The 19,745-nt window shown below is 33.9% G+C and overlaps 1 protein-coding gene across 1 annotated transcript in view; it reads left to right on the top strand.

Moving 5' to 3' along the window:
• The window catches only part of LOC138332364 (LIM/homeobox protein Lhx1-like), a 46,703-nt gene that overhangs the window by 13,015 nt on the left and 13,943 nt on the right, over positions 1 to 19,745 (top strand). The window contains exon 3 of the mRNA XM_069280444.1: positions 7,971 to 8,515. Coding sequence (XP_069136545.1) covers positions 7,971 to 8,515 — 545 coding nt within the window. The remainder of the gene's footprint in view (positions 1 to 7,970; positions 8,516 to 19,745) is intronic.

Genomic DNA, 19,745 nt, shown 5'->3' with positions numbered 1-19,745 from the left:
CCCTGTCATTAATGTAAATTCAATTGGCTGTTTAATTGGGGGGCTGCGAGCCCTGCTCGATGATCGCTTGTACAGTTGTTGGGAAGGGATTAAAGAGCCTTTACGGACTCGAGAGACCGAACTCCGGACAGGTTATTACACAATCCATGCAGTTTGACCTCTCGACCTTTAGCCACGGCTGTCAGTGCCGCTGGACGAGAAGACGGCGAGAACAGCTGATTTGTACATTCTTTTCATTACCGACATGTCACGAGTATCGCCTTGTCTACAAAATTGTATTACAACGCTGAAAATTGCATTAGGCTCTCGGGAGAATATTCCTTACCCTAGTAGTAGCGATTCCATTAGCCCTCGATCTGCGTGGACGGTCTAGGCTTGACCGCAATGATTCGGCCTTTAGCCACGGTATCCGACCTTGCATATCGTCACGGCATTGGAATGGGTTATAGGCCTCACGGCAATAGTTCATCAATCCGTATATCGTTACCGTCCACTTCCAATGTATTTTGGTGATCTTTTTGTTGCCATGAAACTTTGGAAGCTACAACCGTTATTCGTCATATCAAAATACCCCGTATGGTAAATGCCTTTTCAAAACTCCAATACATTAAAGATGTGATTTCATGTTTTTGACACAATTACCATTCTTTTTCTGGAGTATTGATATACCTTCATATCAATTTGTAATTAACAGTTTTGTAAATTATATAGGGTTTTTGAAATAGATATGATAATTAGTTTCTTCTTTGAATGTTTTATCATCCATATTAAAGTTTATCATTAATTCAATATGGAAATCAAATTCAAAATTGTCGCAATCGTGTATTTTTTCACTTGATAACGGAATTAAGCCTTGGGAAATATCGGTCAGACAGTCTACGTCGCAGAAATGTCTTTACTGATTTTTCTGCATCACTCTTAGAAAGGCCTATTTTCCTATAAATTTCTGGCAAAAATCTCGGACACACAAAGCCATGATAAGACGAAGCGAATGCAGTGATGAACTATGAGATGTGAAGTCTGCCAGCCCAGTTTGAGTCGTAAAGCTGAATGGGTTGGCAGAAGGGCGAAGTAGTTGTTTATCACCATGTACTCTTCTGCTCTTCCGTCTACAAATCATAAATTCTAGACTAGGTGTACTTTCGCTGGACACGGAAGGTCACAATTTGGACTAAGGAGGATCTAGGCGGTTACTTCATCAACAGGAATACGCGAAAATACTTATTAAAAACTCTGAAAACTATATACATTGTACTGGGTAACGTGTTATAAAATTTGAGATTTTCAATATTTTCAAAGTTTGAGTAAATTTAACATAAAAGTGAAAATAAAATCATGAAACAAAAATATAATACAAATGCGAAAATATAACGTGTATCTTCTTGGATATACATTTGTTAAATCGTTAAGGCAGAAAAAATTGTTAGAATCTCAAAATAAATAAATAAATAAATAAATAAATAAATAAATAAATAAAAGTAAAATCTTAATATATTATCCCTCAAATGAAAATAAAATAGTTGTGGTTTAGTCATGAAACTAATAATAAAAAAAGCTGGATAATGAGCTTCGTTTTAACGTTTCCGATGTAACTTCGTTTTAACATGGATATGAATTATAACATAATCTTACTTAACCTGAATGTCTATTGGACTAATTATCGACAAATCACTAGACCAATTAAAATTATTAGGAGAACATATTTTGTAATGGCTCTCAAAAGCGTTAATTGTTTGTTTGTTGTGTGACTGAATCTGAAAATTACCATAGAATCCACATGGTCACGTGACGGAAAAGTATGCGGGTTTACAGTTAAAACGCTGAAATGAAATGAAAAAAAAACATCCAATAAAAAAATACTTCTTTCTTTTCAACTTGAACATTCCAATCGAGATCTAGTATACAACACATCCCCTTCTCTCGCGAAGAGGAGTATCAGTGCCAATGCTAGAGAAACGATGCTTTAAATGGCCATAAAACCATTCCACACTCGGCAATATTGTGACAACAACTTGTAAATTAGAAGCTGACGATTATCTTTTCTTTGATCATCTGTGCGCTTCGATCGAATACAGACTAATCTATGTCATTCCTGCTTCTAATGGACCCAGTACAACATTTACTCGCACCATTTAGTCCCCTATACTCCAGCACTGTTTACTCGGCCAATCGATACCCGCTACAGTTTCTGGTTTTTTTCTTGCCTAAGTATCCGAAATCTATCCCTCTCGTTACCACCGTTAACGCGTGTTTGAAGAGGTATTGAGTTCTATAGAAGCAGTTAGAAATCTTTAGATAATGATTAATTGATGATATTAATCATGTCTCGCTGTGCTGAGTCTTATCGGATGCTTTGCGTTCTTACATCTTCGAGGAATGATATCGATCCATACATTCACATTTAAGCAGCTTTTGTTTGAAGTTTTAATTGTTCTCCAACAATCGAAAGTTGAGTCAGTCACACACCGGAAATCAAAGAATGTTCGCTTCCGATTCGTTTTGATCATTGTCAGTAAGAAGCTTACTTTGTCACATTTGAAGACGGATACCAAAGCGTCTGAGACAGTCTGACCTTGCAATTGTAGTAGCACGACCCGAGCATAGCATCGGAATCAGTGGTTCATCTTATTTGGAACGGTGTTTGTTTTTGATTAATTTGTGTTATGTATACATAATATGTATTTTACATGACATGAAATGTAAATATTTATCATTTATAATTAGCGAAAATGAATTCCCTCACCAACGTATGCCTTTTGGATCGCTCAAAAATAGCTTAATCAAGGATCATCATAAGATAAAGAAGAAAATAAATATCGGTATCATCCGATTTATTTTTAACTTGATATTTCAGATTAAGATCTAGATAATTGCTAGGAATTGTAAGTTTCTCACGGTAGATGGATTCCCGTTTCACTTCCTGTGTTGAAGCTGATCTCTGGTGTGGTCTGATTCAGTGATACCCATAAGTAGCAGTTAAAAATATAAATATACATGCTTATCCATGTCTCGTAGTTTTTATTCCGAACGAAAAGCCAAGTAAATTCTGTAAATCTTATCACTTCCTAACAAAATTTATAAGTGGAAGTTTAGAAACTCTGTGAAATTTATTTCTATGTCCTATCACAGATCGAGGTTGAAGATTTCAGACTTATTCCCTTTAATCAAATACTCATTAGAGATTAAACTGCTTTAATAACCTGGTTGATAGTATATACCACACACGTTCCGAGGAGATGCCAAGATTAGGTAGCCTTGCTCACATTTCTGTAATATATATATATTTGATAAATATATATAACAGAAATCTGAGCTAGGCTAATTAACACTTTAATAAGATAAAATAAATGGCGTGTCTTTTTCATTTAAGTTTTATTTTATTTATACGTAAAATTATAAGCTTGCGTGGTTGACCGTGCCACCATTTAACACTGTTTATCAACATGTTTAATATGGTAAACATCAGCAATAGCAATTTCAAACGAATTGACATGCCTAATGATAACGTTGTACATTGTGTAGAATTATTTTTGTGTTGAACTGATTTTTATAATATGACAGATTACCTATGATTATATTTAAGATGTCAACGATATGAGAAAAATATTTTTTCTTTGAGCTGAAAAATCGTATAGTAAAATATACCTTAATGCATTAACTATGTCGAAAATTGGGTTGTTCTAGCTAATTGGATATTATAGAAGTTGCAATTATCAAAATTGAGAAATATTCCTCAATTATAGTTTGTTTGGGAATGCTCAGCGTTTTAACAAAAATAACCCCACTCCCCCATCTCCAAAAAATTGACCGTTAATATTATTCTCATATGTTAGCGCCTCGGACAGCCTTTTAGTCTTGTACCATAATTTACACCCCAAGAAAACAAATATAAAATATCTGCGGGAATACTAATGACACATTAAAACAAAAACACAAATAAACCGCAAGCTACTCCGTTTAGGAACAAATGGGACAATTTACAGTTAGAAGCTAAAATATTCCTCCAAATTTGATTATTGGTTCTCCTAACTCGATTTGCGTCCAGCATTTAATGAAGTTGACGTCTCCGTCCTTTTTCTTGTCTGTTCCGTGTTTTCATTTTCATGGGAGATAATAAAGGAGCACGTTATTAAAGAGGATGTGACACAAATTGACCCCACAGAATCAATCGTCTCTCATTATCACAAATAAACAGTGCTTTTCATCGGGGTGTTGCCATGCCGAATTTGTTACCACTCGCCGCCGTTTTCTGAGCATTGATCTAAAGCTCTTCCCTAGCCCTGCTGGCGGTGTTAAGTCGAATGAGCGGACTAATCGCTCCCTTTGGAATCTAATGCAATGTGCTAAGATGCTAAACAAGGTCTAAATAGACAGATTTAGACCCAAAAAATCGAATTAACATCCAGGCTATTTGTAAGCACGTTATCATCCAGTCTTTCTGATTGGCTAAGCCATTGGTCCTCTCAAAATACTCTCATACCCAAAAGACATACAGAGTTATGAATACGACACTGTACAATTAAAATTAAACAAAACACAAGACGCTGGTCATGATGTACAGATTTTTTGGACAACAGATAGATATCGACTGTCAATAATATTGCTTTGTATGGATGATGGAGAAATGCAGGTGGCAGTATAGGAGACGAGGCTTCAGATCGATTATCTCTCATGTTGTTCAGAATGTGAAAATCCGACAGACAAACCTACGCGCTTCAGACAACTATTTGTTATTCTCGGCCTCATTCATCATTTCCTTAAAAATGCGGAAAATATTTGTAATTTAAAGCGGTTTCCTGAAAGTACAACATTTGATAGTGTTTAAATGTTTTTTTTTCTTTTCTTCGAATTCAGTGTCGTTTCTTCGACCCAGTTAATAGTGGTAGTGTATATAGCTCACGAAAGAAAATCGGTATTTTAGTAATTCGATGAATATTGAAAAATAGTTCTTATACATTACAATGATGTAATTCAGAAAATGATGGTGATGATGATGATGACTTTGCAAATAAAACAATATGTATACCACTTAGATATACATTTTGACAATTTCACAAACTTACAAAAATTACTTAAATTGAGCTAATGCATTTGTTTCACAAGACTTTCTGACCCCAAATACTTTTTCTTCTTCTGACAATTGAAGTATTTATTACGTCCTAGAAACGGCATAAACGATAGATAATTGTATTTTCTAAATTATTTTTGATGCCAAGCCTTGATGCGAATCTTTGTTTGAAGAGAGTACTACATACATGTTTACATATTAAATTATAGATTAATTAAACATTTATTCAATTAAATGAGAAGCGTTAATGTTTAAGTTACCCGTTTAATCCTGTGTTTATAAGTTTATTAATAATAGTAAATACATTAAGAACAATAATTTAGTAAGAGCAGATAATCCTCTCCTCTCTGTACACATGTTCTTTTTCACATCTATTGTGTAAAGTGCATGCATAGCATGCTTGTAATCTCGCATCAACTTGTGAAATCTCGTGTAGGGTTTCCATAATCTCGTTAGTGGTGCTCTGTTATTCCGTGAAATCTACAATCCAGAGATAGTTATACACGAGGCACTGTATCGGAAACACCTGTGGGAGTAATCCGAAACCTCTCGTATTGCGTGTGTATCTCGTCGCCTTTCTTTTGTCTCGCTCCGAACAGATTGATTTACATATTTCGGATAATATTACACGCTGGTAATCTAGTTATAGGGAGGTCAAAGTTCAATATATGTATTGGTTTTGCACTCGATGCCTACTTTTGTCGTCGACATGTAACATGGGTGATAAACCTTCGATGTATTAGATTTAGTATTGTGTTAACATAATTATCATGTTGAAAATCTTCATCATGACATTCAAATAGATTTTCTTTTTCGATATTTAAAAAATGTCTGAATGTTAGAAAAGGTTTCTACAATTAGGGAGCCGATAGACAGATTTACCACACTGTAATCAACAAACACAATGAATCAAAACATTTCTATCTTATATGATTATTTTTCGAAATTATACATAAATATGGGTATTTATACGACTGTATTTATAGATATACAATATCCAAGATCATCTCTTTGACTTCTATTTTAATCTATATTTCCATGTATTATCTCTGCATTTTGCATTTATTAGTAAATATACAACATTGATTATAATTTCCAAAACAAGCAAAGAAGTCGTAACCTATAACGTTTTAAGGTGAGATTTAAGTCGTTAAAATATGTTAAATAAGTGGCACCCGAAATTTTACCGAAGTGTTTTCAGTCACTATGGTCATTATTACTCCGCAGGTATCTGGAGGAAATTCCTCCGCGGATGTAATAAATAGTCCCCTAATCGGTAGACCTGCTGCGACCAGTGTCTCGTGCGCTGCTAAATGATTCCCTACTACCCCTTTATAACGAAGCCCTTTGAACTCAAATGGCCGCTAACTTTTTCTCTCACACAAAATAAGAAGTGTTTATAGATTTAAGTGAACATTTACGAAGTGTTTTTTTCTGACTGTAAGAAGTTTTTCTGGCTTATAATGAAAAACACATGAAGCAAGAATGGAACCTTATATTTTTTTGTTTTTGTTTTTTGTTTTTGTTTTTTTTTTAATTTAAAGGTTTAAAATTCAGTTATATTCAATATTTTTTTCTAACGTATAGATATATACTTTTTTATTATTGTATGACTTGGGAGTTTGTCTAGAATAGATTTCCTCCATTTAGAAATAAAAAGAAGCATTTATGCGGGTGTTATCTTGTTCTCAGAAGGGGGCATGTTTTCGCCGTCTCCCATTTCTACTTCAGAGGATGATAATTTTTATAATACCATTCATATCGCTCAAGATCGTGTTAATTCGGGGCCCCAAGTCACAAGGTTATCTATCGCGCTCGTAACTGTACATGTAGACTTGATAACGTAGACGGAAAATTAAAAAAAAAATCCACATTTTATGCAAGGAATCCATTATTTCATATTCGTAGTTCAAACGGGTCTGATACGCACGTGCTTTTCACGCAGCTTAAAGCGATTGCTATTTGTTCATTGTTGTTTCAAAAGACCATCCTATCTCAGCTTGGTTTAATATCAATTATATGTCGCATCATTGCAAGTGCCTTTCTTTATTACTGATTTCGAAAATGACAAAGAAGCGTTTCTTAGATTTTGGCAAAAACCAGTTGAGATTGTATCTGGGAAAAGCTAGTTTAACGTGAGAAGGGTTTTAGTCGAAGCCGGCATAAATAGGACCGTTAAACGTTTTGTGGTGGGTGTATATGGCGCTCAGGATTATTTGAGAAAATCTCAACAACACCATATTACATTTTAGTAGTTTTGCTGACTAACCATGGATTTAATGTTATCTCTTTGGAATTCCAAACATTCCGAATGTCTGAAGATACATATTTATATTTAAGCATTCATTTCTTTAAACGTGTTTCTTTTTCGTTTTCATTTCTTTTCGTCAAAATAACATTTAAATAATTTTCATTTCTTTAAACTTATTTCTTTTTCGTTTTCACTTCTTTTCGTCAAAATAACATTTAAATAATTTAATTCAGTTAGTATTTACTATATCATTATTTGATTGCTTTACTGCATTACATTAAGATGGGCCATGAAATATGATTACCAAATTGTGTGTTTTGTAACATTTAAATACTATCGATTTTGTTTAAAGTTGAGACCAAGTAATAAATAATGCTGACGAGTATAAGTATTAGCAAAAACATTAAAATATAATGTATAAAAAGACCTAAATATCTTAACACTCATTTATATGAATTACTGTCAGAATAAAAGTACGTTTCGAAATATATTGATTGAATTTGACATGCATTTGAAAAACAAAATAAAAAAAATAATTAAGTATAATTTTAACAATAAGTATTATAAACAATGTGTATTGATTATATGGATATTGATTATTGATTATATGGGTATTGATTATATGGTATTGATCATCTCTATATTTTACAGGATCCTCCGATATCGAAGACGAGGCAGAGCTTGATCAGTTGGAACACACAGCTAATTTATCGGATAGAGACTTTAGTATCGATGGTGACAATAGTACCGAAATAGACACGAAAGAAAATGTGTTATCTAGTATCACTTTAAACAACAATACAAACATTGCCAACAACAATAACAACAACATCATCAACAACAAAAACGACATGAACTCCATCCCCTCCAGTCCGGACCCGTTAAAGGATGATACGGCACTTCTTAAAATATCCTCAGACTCAAATCACAGTACTCAAAGTTGTGATACAAATGGAAATTCAATTCCTCCGAACCCGGGTCAAACGACACCGGAAGTGGACGACAGATCGTGCGAAGAACTGGTTGAAGGAAGTGGAAATTCTAACGCCGGAGCCAAACGGCGGGGACCAAGAACTACGATAAAAGCAAAACAATTGGAAGTTTTGAAGTCGGCGTTCAATGCAACTCCTAAGCCAACACGTCACATCCGCGAACAGCTAGCTCAGGAAACAGGACTCAATATGAGGGTGATTCAGGTAATATTGATGATCTTTTTTGTTTGTATTAGAAGACAATGTCTGCTTGGTTATTTATTTTACCCTTTGTCTTTTTGGGTATATCGAGGTACTGTCTAACCGTGTTAGCACAAATGTCGACGGAACTACGATATCACATCGAGCTATTCGAGTAGTTGAATATAATTTGGTTTAAGATATATTGTACTCAACAGAGATATATACAACGCAAGAAAACAAGATACCATGAGTAAAATTTGATTAATCAAATATTATGTAATGGAACATTGAGTCAGTGCCAAAAAAAGTCAATACTTTAAATTTGAGTTCTAGTTAATGAGACGCGGCTGTAATAAAATTGATATTATGTTACCTTATATAAGGTAAAATATATCTTAACAAAATCCTTAAAACTTAAAGCACTTTTTAAATTCATAACACATATATTAAACACATTTACACTTATCAATGCTACACATCCACGCAAATTGTACAAAATAGATATGTGTCCTATGCATGTATTATCTACTTCTTTCAAATAACGTTTTCTCTAAAACAAAAACCAGATCCAAATGCAAATGGATAAATCTGTATGAGAAAGACATCAGGCGTTTGGGCTTGCTGGGCTGTCTTTATAACGAACATGAATGATGTTTTCCCAGACCGTAAATTCCTTAAATGTACTTCGACGGGATTCAAACTTGGATCGTGAATAGGTGTAAGCTTGAAGAAAAGGTTTCCAATTTCAGTCCTACCCAGCTTTTTACAGACACACAATAAGACCCGAGGCGAATGACGGCCCGGATCTTTGTGGATTTGTTTTGACGCCTGCGGGTGTTTTCATTTCATTTGCACGGTGAGACGGTTGTGACACAGAAAGGAGCAGTGGAAACTCCTGTATTCACAAATCTGTGTATTTGTGTTGGTATTAGCTGTATGTGAAGCCACACAACCAAACGCTCGCTAAAATCTATGTCAGGATGTCTTATTCGAGTTATCATTTCACTGACTAAACAGCTCATCTTTAATCTAATCCTCCTCCGAAATTAACACAATTCAACAGTCCGCTCATTTTTCTCATACACATCCGCCACCAACATAGACATCAACATAGACATTAAATGTATATGAATTATGGTTTGTCCTTTGTGTAAATAAACCTTAATTTAAACTTCGGATTATTTATATTTTTTCATTCACAACATAAATTCGTTGCTATGATCCCTTCAAAAATGGAAATGTACATGAAGCACGTTATTTATAGCACCCACGTCCCTACCTCTTCGAACATATAGACGTTTATCTTTCTTCAGAGATTCTGACATTTTTAGTTTAGCCAGTTAGTGGTAGATCACTCTCGCAGTGATATATATTCTCCATAATACATGAAGTACAATGTGGTCAAATTATTTATAAGTCTAGCATCAAAGCGTACATTTATCGACACACTCGCCAAAAAGTGAAATATAAATGTCTACTTTTTATCACAGCATAAACAAATACCACAGCCCTTTTCTGCACTGCCGTCGTTTTAACAACAATTTACATTCATGAAAAATTCAGAAATCGCCTCTTTAGTACATCCAAAATCCAATACATTTATGAATATTTAGAGCCGTTGAGTTATGATACTGTGCACCATTGACACAAATTGCTGCGCTTATTGTTAGAAAAACTGTGAACAGCCATTTTTTCTGTGACCTTTCACAATTAATTACTGATTGAAAGAGAATCTTTATGATAACCGGCGTTTTTATTGACTTCATGCACGATCTGTGCTGAGTCAGAAAAGTCCTTATTACTGTATTGTTCCAATAATCTTTTATGCTTTATTAAGAACATGCATGCATTTAATCACTTTGGGTGGAATTATCTTATTCCGCTGTTTTTAAAATAAATTTATTCACTCAACATCAATAGCATTAAAGGTATTATTTCGTAACGCGGCATATATATGATTAAAACCTAAACGATAGCCAGGTAAGACGAGAAATAAATTATCACCGGTTTAGATGACCAACGTTGATGAAACTTCCAAGTTTAGAGAAGAATTTAGTTAGGAATAATGCATTTTGTTAAATGTTTTTCGACACCAAAAGGATTAAAGAAGATTATTTCAAAAAGGAATTGAGATATGCTAACAGTAAAATCTGGGCCTGATCGTAATGTAAAACGAACAGTACTCTGGAAGGTCTAAGGAAATGAGTTTCTTATGGATATGTTACAAATTAATTCAAATGTTTATAGCCGTAAGCTGACGCAACGATGTTGAAATAAGACCCAAATAATCTTTTCAACTGCATCTTGTGAGTTCTTCTAAAGACATTACCTGTGCTTTCATTGTATAAGTGTTTAATGTGTGTGAGCCTTAACCAGTAAAATGCAGTGCTAAACATTTAATAACTTCTACTCTGTAAAATTGCGCCGTGCCGATGGTAATGGGAGAGGCCAATTTACACAGCTGTTCCCACACTGTCACTACATACTCTGATTTTACTTCTCACAAAATATGTTTATAAGTGACTCGGATGTATTTATAACTATATACAGATTAAAAGATAAACCTTTAAATCGAAACAAAATGTGTCTGAATTTATTAAGGAATGGCTACCGTTCGACAACAAAATAATTTCACACAAAATATAAATATAACAATATGTATAACACTGAAATGAGTAATATATGTTCTTTCAACACCAGCTCCACGACAAAAAGATTGTCGTTAATCTTATATCACGGTAATTGTTCAAAGCCGCTCTAAAGTCATCTTTAAGGTACTAGTACCGCCTATTTCACGCGCGCTCGCGATTAAGTAATTAACATGGTACAGTATTATACTGCCAATTTAATTATCTATAAGCAGAACTTTTCTTTGTGTGCGATATACACGCTAGCTTGTATGATCTGGGATGGGATACAACTCCCCCGAACGAAGTAGGGGAGATTTATTGGTTGTAGTATATTTCTCTTTTTCTTTTTTTTCGGATTTGTTTATCATCGATGGAAACAAAATTATTTTATTAATACTGTTTTAATTAAGGGCTTTTATCTTTTCTTAGTTAGATGTGTTTCATGCTTAGTGGATGAAATAGGAAACTGAATATTTCGAAACAAAGGTGTTTCCAAAAAAAAGAGTATAATGATCAATGTTTATTTTAAGGTTTTACCAATACAATGTATTACTTTTTATCGACGTACCTGTAACACATATCCCAAAATACCCTACAATCGCCCCCGAACTCGTTGTTGGAATTGCTATAGTTGTAAAAAAATTGAAATAAAAATAAAAACAGTATACAATAAAAAATGAAATGCAATTCGTATTTTCCCAGTTTAACTATGAACAAGGCTAGGCTCTCAGATATGAATAAAGATAAATTGACACAGATAGGCATTTTCAGTCATCTTTGAAACGTGCCATAAATCGTAGCTGATGGTACATGGTGTCTATGTTGAATTCCACGCATCAGATTAGGTAATTTTACGGATGTACTACGCGCAGTAAAGCCGCTTTGTTTTATACAAATGTACATAAATATTAAGAATATCTGCTAATGTCCATTAACACACTGCACATTATATTTATACTAGTTTGCAAGTTCTGGTTTCAATTGTTGAAGAATTAACGGACAAGACATTTCAATACATGACGTTTAGCATCACCTGTTGTTGGTTAATTCGGCAGATCTTCTCACAGTCCCTAAACACAATGGATCACGGTAACTAAGAAGTTTAGTATTAGATTAAAACAAAAACTGTAGAGTGTGCTACATGTACAATGAGTAATGGTGCTCTTAGAGGACATTAAGTCGTACTGTATGAGTCTATCTTAAATTTCTTTAATACAGATAAAATATGTAATATTGTAGGAAATAGTTTATTTAATATTAGTTTATTTATGAGTGCAAGTTTGTAAAACTGATGCTGATGTTTTATGTTTAATTACTGGACATCTATAGACAATATGTTTTGCTTGTAAAAATAAAATAAAAACACTTTGAGGTAGATAAATGAGCCACACTAATAAGTTATAGAACTTAACCAGTCTTTGATGGGTTTTTTTTAACGGAAGTTGTGTTTATTTTCTGTATATTCGGTAATTTCTGCTCATGCAGCTTATCACTAGGCATCACCCACATAAGCATTGTATCTACCGTTCCATTGTGTATTACCTGTTTGGAAGTTTCTTAATATATAATATGCATTTTGTTCGATTAACGTTATAGCATAGGATAAAGGGAAGTATGTTCTTTTTTTTATATTTATTTATTTTTTTGCTTTTGCTGGTTTTTATATCAATTTTTCTGAAAAAAAAAGTTTTTAATTTCTTAACAATAATAATAAATTTAACATTATAATATACAAAATGACAAAAGACCTGCCTTATGGGGTAACATTCATAAATACTCATTAGAACAGAAGTCATCAAATTACGTCATCATTAACACAAATATTATTATTTCATAAACTCCGCTGTCATTTTCTCTCGAGCGTTTGTGTTGATATATTTTTCATTATAACCTATGTACCCACCTACTCTGATCCGGGTTATGATGTATGTGTTTTCAAACGGTGGTACCTCGACCCTAGATTGTTAATGATGCCTATTTCATATATGTGCGATTTACCTACGACGTCGACGAGCAGACGACAAAAGGCCTCGATTTCCTCCACATGATAGGGTTGACAGCTCCAAAACTTATCGAGCAAATTTGCCTCCAATGGTGGCCATAAATCATATTCGTGGCTGTCGAAAGCATTTTGCGTTAAGTTTACAAAACTATATTCATCATGATTAAAGGGAAAACTAGCTGAAAGCATTCAAGTGTAACGTTTCTTATGAAATACTTAGGGATATGATAAAAGACTGGTCTCGTTTCAAAAGCTCTGACGACAAAAGTGGTACTTTGTGTAAATTCGTCATGAGTTTATACCACCCAAATTTCAGGTAGAGAGACCCGCGGCATGATGATGGGACGATATCCTACTGAATCAGTCATGCATGGCGATCTCCCAACGTCACTAGATCGGCGTGCTCTACTCCAATATACTCATTTTGATTAATGACTATTGCCGAGATGTGACGGTAAAGAAGTATATGCCCAATTTTCATCACTGTAAACGATTTAGGTTCACACCACAAGATGCTTTCACTGATTAGTCGGTACATGGTCGGACTACTGCACGTGATAAACGTCAGAAATGGACGACGGAACTAGTCGATAAACTTTTCTGCCGTAACTTGATGAACGTAAGACGATAACAGGAAATGAATGTTGCCCGTTCAACACGTGCATCCATTATATCCCACGTAAAAACTCTGGTGCATGGTTCCATAAATGTCTCAAAAATGACAAGATTGGATTGGTCTAGCCATGAATTAATACATATTCATATTTAAATTATGCATTAAACCTTCTGAAAAAATCTGAAAATATAATATTTAATTAAACTTTTAATCCAATTTCGTTAGATTTTTTTATATCATTTCAAAGTTCTTTTTATGATTTCATAGTAGTTTGTAAACATTCTAGTAGAAATATGACCTTAATTTTGAACGAGGCACCTCATGAATCATTTTTAATGACCGAACCTGTCTATTAATCTATTGGCTGATAATGGACTTTAATCATTAAACCGCCTTGGAAATATATATGAAAAACACTTGTTAATAAACACTAATTACACTATTAACAAGGTATCTGCTCGGTCGTTCAAAGTTGGACAATTAAAATAAGATCCAATCATTTTATCTTGTAAAAACTCGTTACATTGCGGTACAGTTATCCAAAACTTATCTTCGAATACCTGGCATTCAATCAATTTGAAAAGTAACACTAATGAAATATTTCTGCTTATTATGTCACTCTAAAATTTAATTTGTACTCATAATACCTGATAACGAGTCTGATATTGTGAATCACACGTCTTATCAGAACATTTCTCAGATATAATTATATCTATGGACAGCACAGATATGCGTTCAGGTACAGTGAATATATATATAAAGCATATAATGAAGGTGATTAATGATGAGTCGTTTGCCTTTGTATACAGATTTTTTTGAGCATCTAATATATAATATATGTTGCTATTTAACCATGTAATATATATAGGGAGGAGAATGTAATTAATTTATTAATTAGATATTACTATACATACAAGATGTGTAGAATATAACATTTCATATGTGCCAATACCCACAAGGATTTATTTTACTTTATGATAGCTTGGTTCATCATATTGATTTATGATAAACGTAGCATATGGGATCCAAGAAACATTGTCAGATAACTATAAAGATATTTCTCGTCAGTGTAGAACTTTCGTTATTTATAAACACTAAACTTTACATATTATTACGACTAGAAATATCTGTAGGAATGTTTCTTCTTGTTAAATGTTAATTTAATAATTAGTAATTAGTCTAGTGCTGTTTATTATATTTATGAAATATGTTTATTTTACAATAAAAAATATTCAAAAAATATTTAAGAATATATTTATCTAGTTACGTTATGTTGGGCTATGCAATCCTTTAAAAAAATCTTAAGGAGATTTATTAAAATATTTGAACGCTGGATTATCAAAAATTAAAAAAACAATGATCCTAAAAGGAAAAGAAGTAAGAAAAATATTTCGAAATGTTGAAGCATATTCCAAAATAATAAAGAGTTTTTAAATGAAAATCAGTATTAAAATATGTACCATTAACCAGTATCAATATCAGAATAAATTACAAATGTATCTAAAATATAGCGTTAACCATATCAGATGTTAGATATAACCAATCGACCCAGAAGTATCTCTCGGTATTAGTTACTGTTTATTGTTTGTTTATCACCATCTTAAGAATTCGTTCTTGTCCCCGCGGTCGTTATTGTTTTATAGACCGATCTAACACCTTCTATCTAAAACATCATGCGATTGTCCCACGGCTAATTCCGTAAAGGATTTTCTCCGAACACTACGTTATACTGTGGTTCCTATGAAATGTCGTAAAGATGGTATCTGTTGGAGGTGCGATGTTGATAAGACCCGACGTGTCTTTCCTATGGGATTTGTGACTATGTGTGAAGACTGTCGCGCTGCGAACATAGTCCAAATTTTCTAAAGATTGCCTAAAGATTTATTTCATTGGATTTAAACATTTAAGAAAACAATACGTGTGATAAAGAACATGATGATGTGAATATTTTTCTACATTTTCGAACAATTGATGTATATTAAAGTTTGGTACGAAATTCAAATGTTCTCTGTAAAGAAGTGCCTAAAACAATATAATGAATCTTTAGAGCGATAGTTGTGAAAAGTGTCTTTGGATAGAGTGTAATCCTACTGAGAAAGAGTACCACCGTGTATTTAATCTTGAATAGAATCCTAATCAAACTGGAAAGTAAATACTAATTGGAATAGTAAATACTAATTGGAATAGTAAATACTAATTGGATTAGTAAATACAAATTGAAATAGTAAATACTAATTGGAATAGTAAATACTAATTGGATTAGTAAATACAAATTGAAATAGTAAATACTAATTGGAATACTAAATACAAATTGAAATAGTAAATACTAATTGGAATAGTAAAATGTAAGTAAAATAATAATACCTTATTTAAGTGTCACTAAATATACACTAATTACAAATAAGAATTACAAATAAGAATTACAAATAAGAATCATATTATCACGAATTATGTATAAGCTTCATATGCGTCGTATTCTTGAGTACAATTTATAGCTGTTCATAGTATTTCCGGTAATAAATCGATATGTTCTTGAGTGATTCGGCCATCGGGTATATCATTAATAAATATTATAATATATAATGGTTTTACATGTATCAAATATCTTTGATAAAATTACATGAAAAAAAAGTTGCCCTAGATTGTTCATATTAATGACATCAGTGGATTTAGTACATTACGCTTCTATTGTAGCATTCAAATTTTCATCTGCTATTTACCGTTATTTCCATTCACTTTCTATATAAAAGTTAACGGGAAAACACATAGCTGCTAAAATCCTCATATATTATTTAGATAGAAGGATTTTATGTGGCAAAAATCAAGACACAAACAAAATAAATGAATACGATCAACCGCGATAACAACATTGTCCTTCTATATAATTATTCATAACCACATCTCCAGATTGAGTCTTGAACAGCTGTTCAGTAAGCGCGAGCTAATGTGTCTGTAATTTATAGAGTTCGATTGCTGGAGCCCCTGCCCACTCACAACAATGGCTGTTGACTGTTAATAATGTCCTCTGTACGACCTGATGGATCAATGTTAGCGTAATGATGGACTGAGTGTGTCTTGACTGACGTTGTGTCAAAACCATCCTTTCGAACATCCCACCGCTGCCACCAAAGGCGCACCAATTCAGCTGCCAAGCTTACACATGTTACAGGGCCGAAATTCGATCCCGTATATCTGTATTTAGGTCATCATTATCAAGTGAGAAATATTTGTTTGGTAGACATTTGGCAATATTTCCAAATACTTACTTCAATGCAGAAAACCCCTTTCTGGAAATTCTCCCAAATTTCTAATACCAAGACACAATATCTTCTATTCAATCTTCATAAATCAAATTTCTTGGGATCGAATGTATTTTTTCTTTGAGAACAAAAAACCTTAAGCGATCGTCAGCAGCCTTTTTAAGCTCGCTCAAGAGGGGAAGTCGAGATTTCGAAGCTGATAATTTTCATATTTCCTGCCTGGGACTATACCGAGGACAACTTGGCATTTTGTCCCAGTCGACCGAAGCGCCTCCTGGTGTATAATGTGTATTTGATCCGGTGTCGAGGCTGACAAGCGATTCCGCGTCACGTTTTAGACAGACCCAAAGATAATGCGACTTTTGAACCACTTAGGAATCAAGGGATCTTTCCAAATAGTATGACGTCAACAGTTTTATCGATTTGAGGTCGTTGGAGAAATGATCGGTATAACAAAGTAAATAAAATAAACTAACATACCACTCCAATGAACTGTAGGATGAATAAAATGGAATATAAGCGTGGTGCTTGATTTGCATTAGTTACAATAACAAAGAAGATTTGTGAACACATACTAGTTTTTATATCACGATTTTTTCAGTTCTTTATTTCTACATGGGGAATGTATGGGTGAACACGTTAGCCCTGTCATAGCTGTATACCTTACATTAGATTGTATGACAAAACATATTTATTATAACTTTATGCTCACATGCTGTGCTTTTCTGCTCACGGTTCGGTCAACATGAGAGCATTTTCACGAGTTCACACCTCCCTTTTCCTGGTGCCCATTCCACTTCCCCTACCCACCAGAGAGTTTCCCCGTCACGGTCCAATGGATACCAGGGGTGTCGGTACACAGCTTTTGTCTATTGGCCACGGAACATTACACATATCTAGGATGGAAATGACACGGCATCGATCCCCCATCATGGGATTACTCGTTCATTTTCTACTCTATAATCGTGACGGGGATTATCCCTCCGCAAGCTTTCGGCACCAACTGTGGTCACTCAGACAAAACTCCATTTTCTGGAGTGAAAATACAAACGATGGCTACCCTTTCAAGTGGAAATTCATGTCATAAAGGCGATTACAGCTTAAAACCTTCGTGTATTGATGAGAGGCATTGAGCGTCTCGTACCAGTAACTGCACTCATAGAAAAAAAAACTTCACCCTACATCATCTTACTGTGGGCTTCTGAACAGGTGCAAAACGATATAAGCCGGGACTCTGTTTGTTTTACCCCAGCCGTTCTTGCTGGCTACTCGCAAAACGGCAATGCCTACCCGAGTCGTCCAGAGTCTTGAGTAGAGAATCAGCACAACTCTCATCGGAATGCCGTCGACAAAATCGATAATATTCATGTATTCACTTTATTCTATTTAAATCTCAAGACTAAACCTACTTAAATCAAGAACCAAAGCAATCTATTCAAGCAGGAATGATTTTTTTTATTCTGCTTTTTCTTTGACAAATTTGCGTGTAACAGAAATTCCGTATAATCCTTACTTGGCTTCCGTATCGATTCTGAAACACTCAATACGAGTAGGAACAAAACTTAACCATGGCGGTTATTGACAATGTGACACGCTTGAGTGAGCACAGCTCGACAGAATCATCCTGACATACGCCTTCCGTGTGCATGCCCGACAACATACTCAATATTGATGAACTTAGTCGTTGACGCGTGAGCGTATCTGATGAGAAGATAAACACTAACGGTACATGTTTATCGGATGGACATTGCTGTTCCCAGTGGGTTGATCTGAAACACAAGGGTGGACAAACGATAGCGTTCCTGTATTTATATGAATTTATAACGTTTATAACAAGCGACGCAGACTTCTGATAGGCTCTCTTGTATTTTATATATGGTCTTATTAATGTGGGTTTTTCAAAACAATATGAAAAGGTGTTCATACAATTTTGCATGTTTTATTACAAATGAAGCTTTTTCCCACACACTGTATATTATCTAATTTATCATAAATTCTATTTTACCTAAAGAGCATCAACATATATATATATATATGTGTGTGTGTGTGTGTGTGTGTGTGTGTGTGTGTGTGTGTGTGTGTGTGTGTGTGTGTGTGTGTGTGTGTGTGTGTGTGTGTGTGTGTGTGTTGTAAATTTTTTTAATGCAAGTACGTACTTCATATGTATCCCTTGAAATAAGTAAAATTTCTAAAATACCAGAATTTAATTACATACATAAGTATCGCAAAATGTCAAAGGAATTCAGTGGTATTTATCCGTGGACAAGTCACTGTTGTTTTGCAACTCTTCATTACGACATTACATTGGCTTTTAACAAGTTAAAAAAATAAAATGTCAACAAAGATTCGTGATTTTGGATCTAAAAAATGCATGGTATTAAAGTCTCTCGGTGCATATTTGAGATGCAGTCGCCGGATCTAATAATTGACATACAATGGAGAATATGAACTAGATCTGAAATGTCGTGGGGTGTCTGGTGTATAGTACTACATACCTGAATGTTTGTTAAGGCTAATGTAATGATTCATAGCTTTCGGCTGGAATACCTTGTGCACTTTTAATGTGATTAATTGGTTGGAATTTAATTTCTAAACTTTTAAGAAATAAAAGGACTTTCTATAAATAGAGAATCATTTAGGCATTTATATCTACGAAAAAGGGCAAGTACCGCACGAACACGTATACTTTACCTATATTTTCTGGTTTTCTTTAAATGAAAGTAGGTTTTAAAGAAAGATATTT

The sequence above is a fragment of the Argopecten irradians genome, chromosome 9, assembly GCF_041381155.1.
Source record: "Argopecten irradians isolate NY chromosome 9, Ai_NY, whole genome shotgun sequence".
Classification (NCBI taxonomy): domain Eukaryota; kingdom Metazoa; phylum Mollusca; class Bivalvia; order Pectinida; family Pectinidae; genus Argopecten; species Argopecten irradians.
Note: the sequence above shows the minus strand (reverse complement) of the source record. Positions and strands in the feature narration are given on the sequence as shown.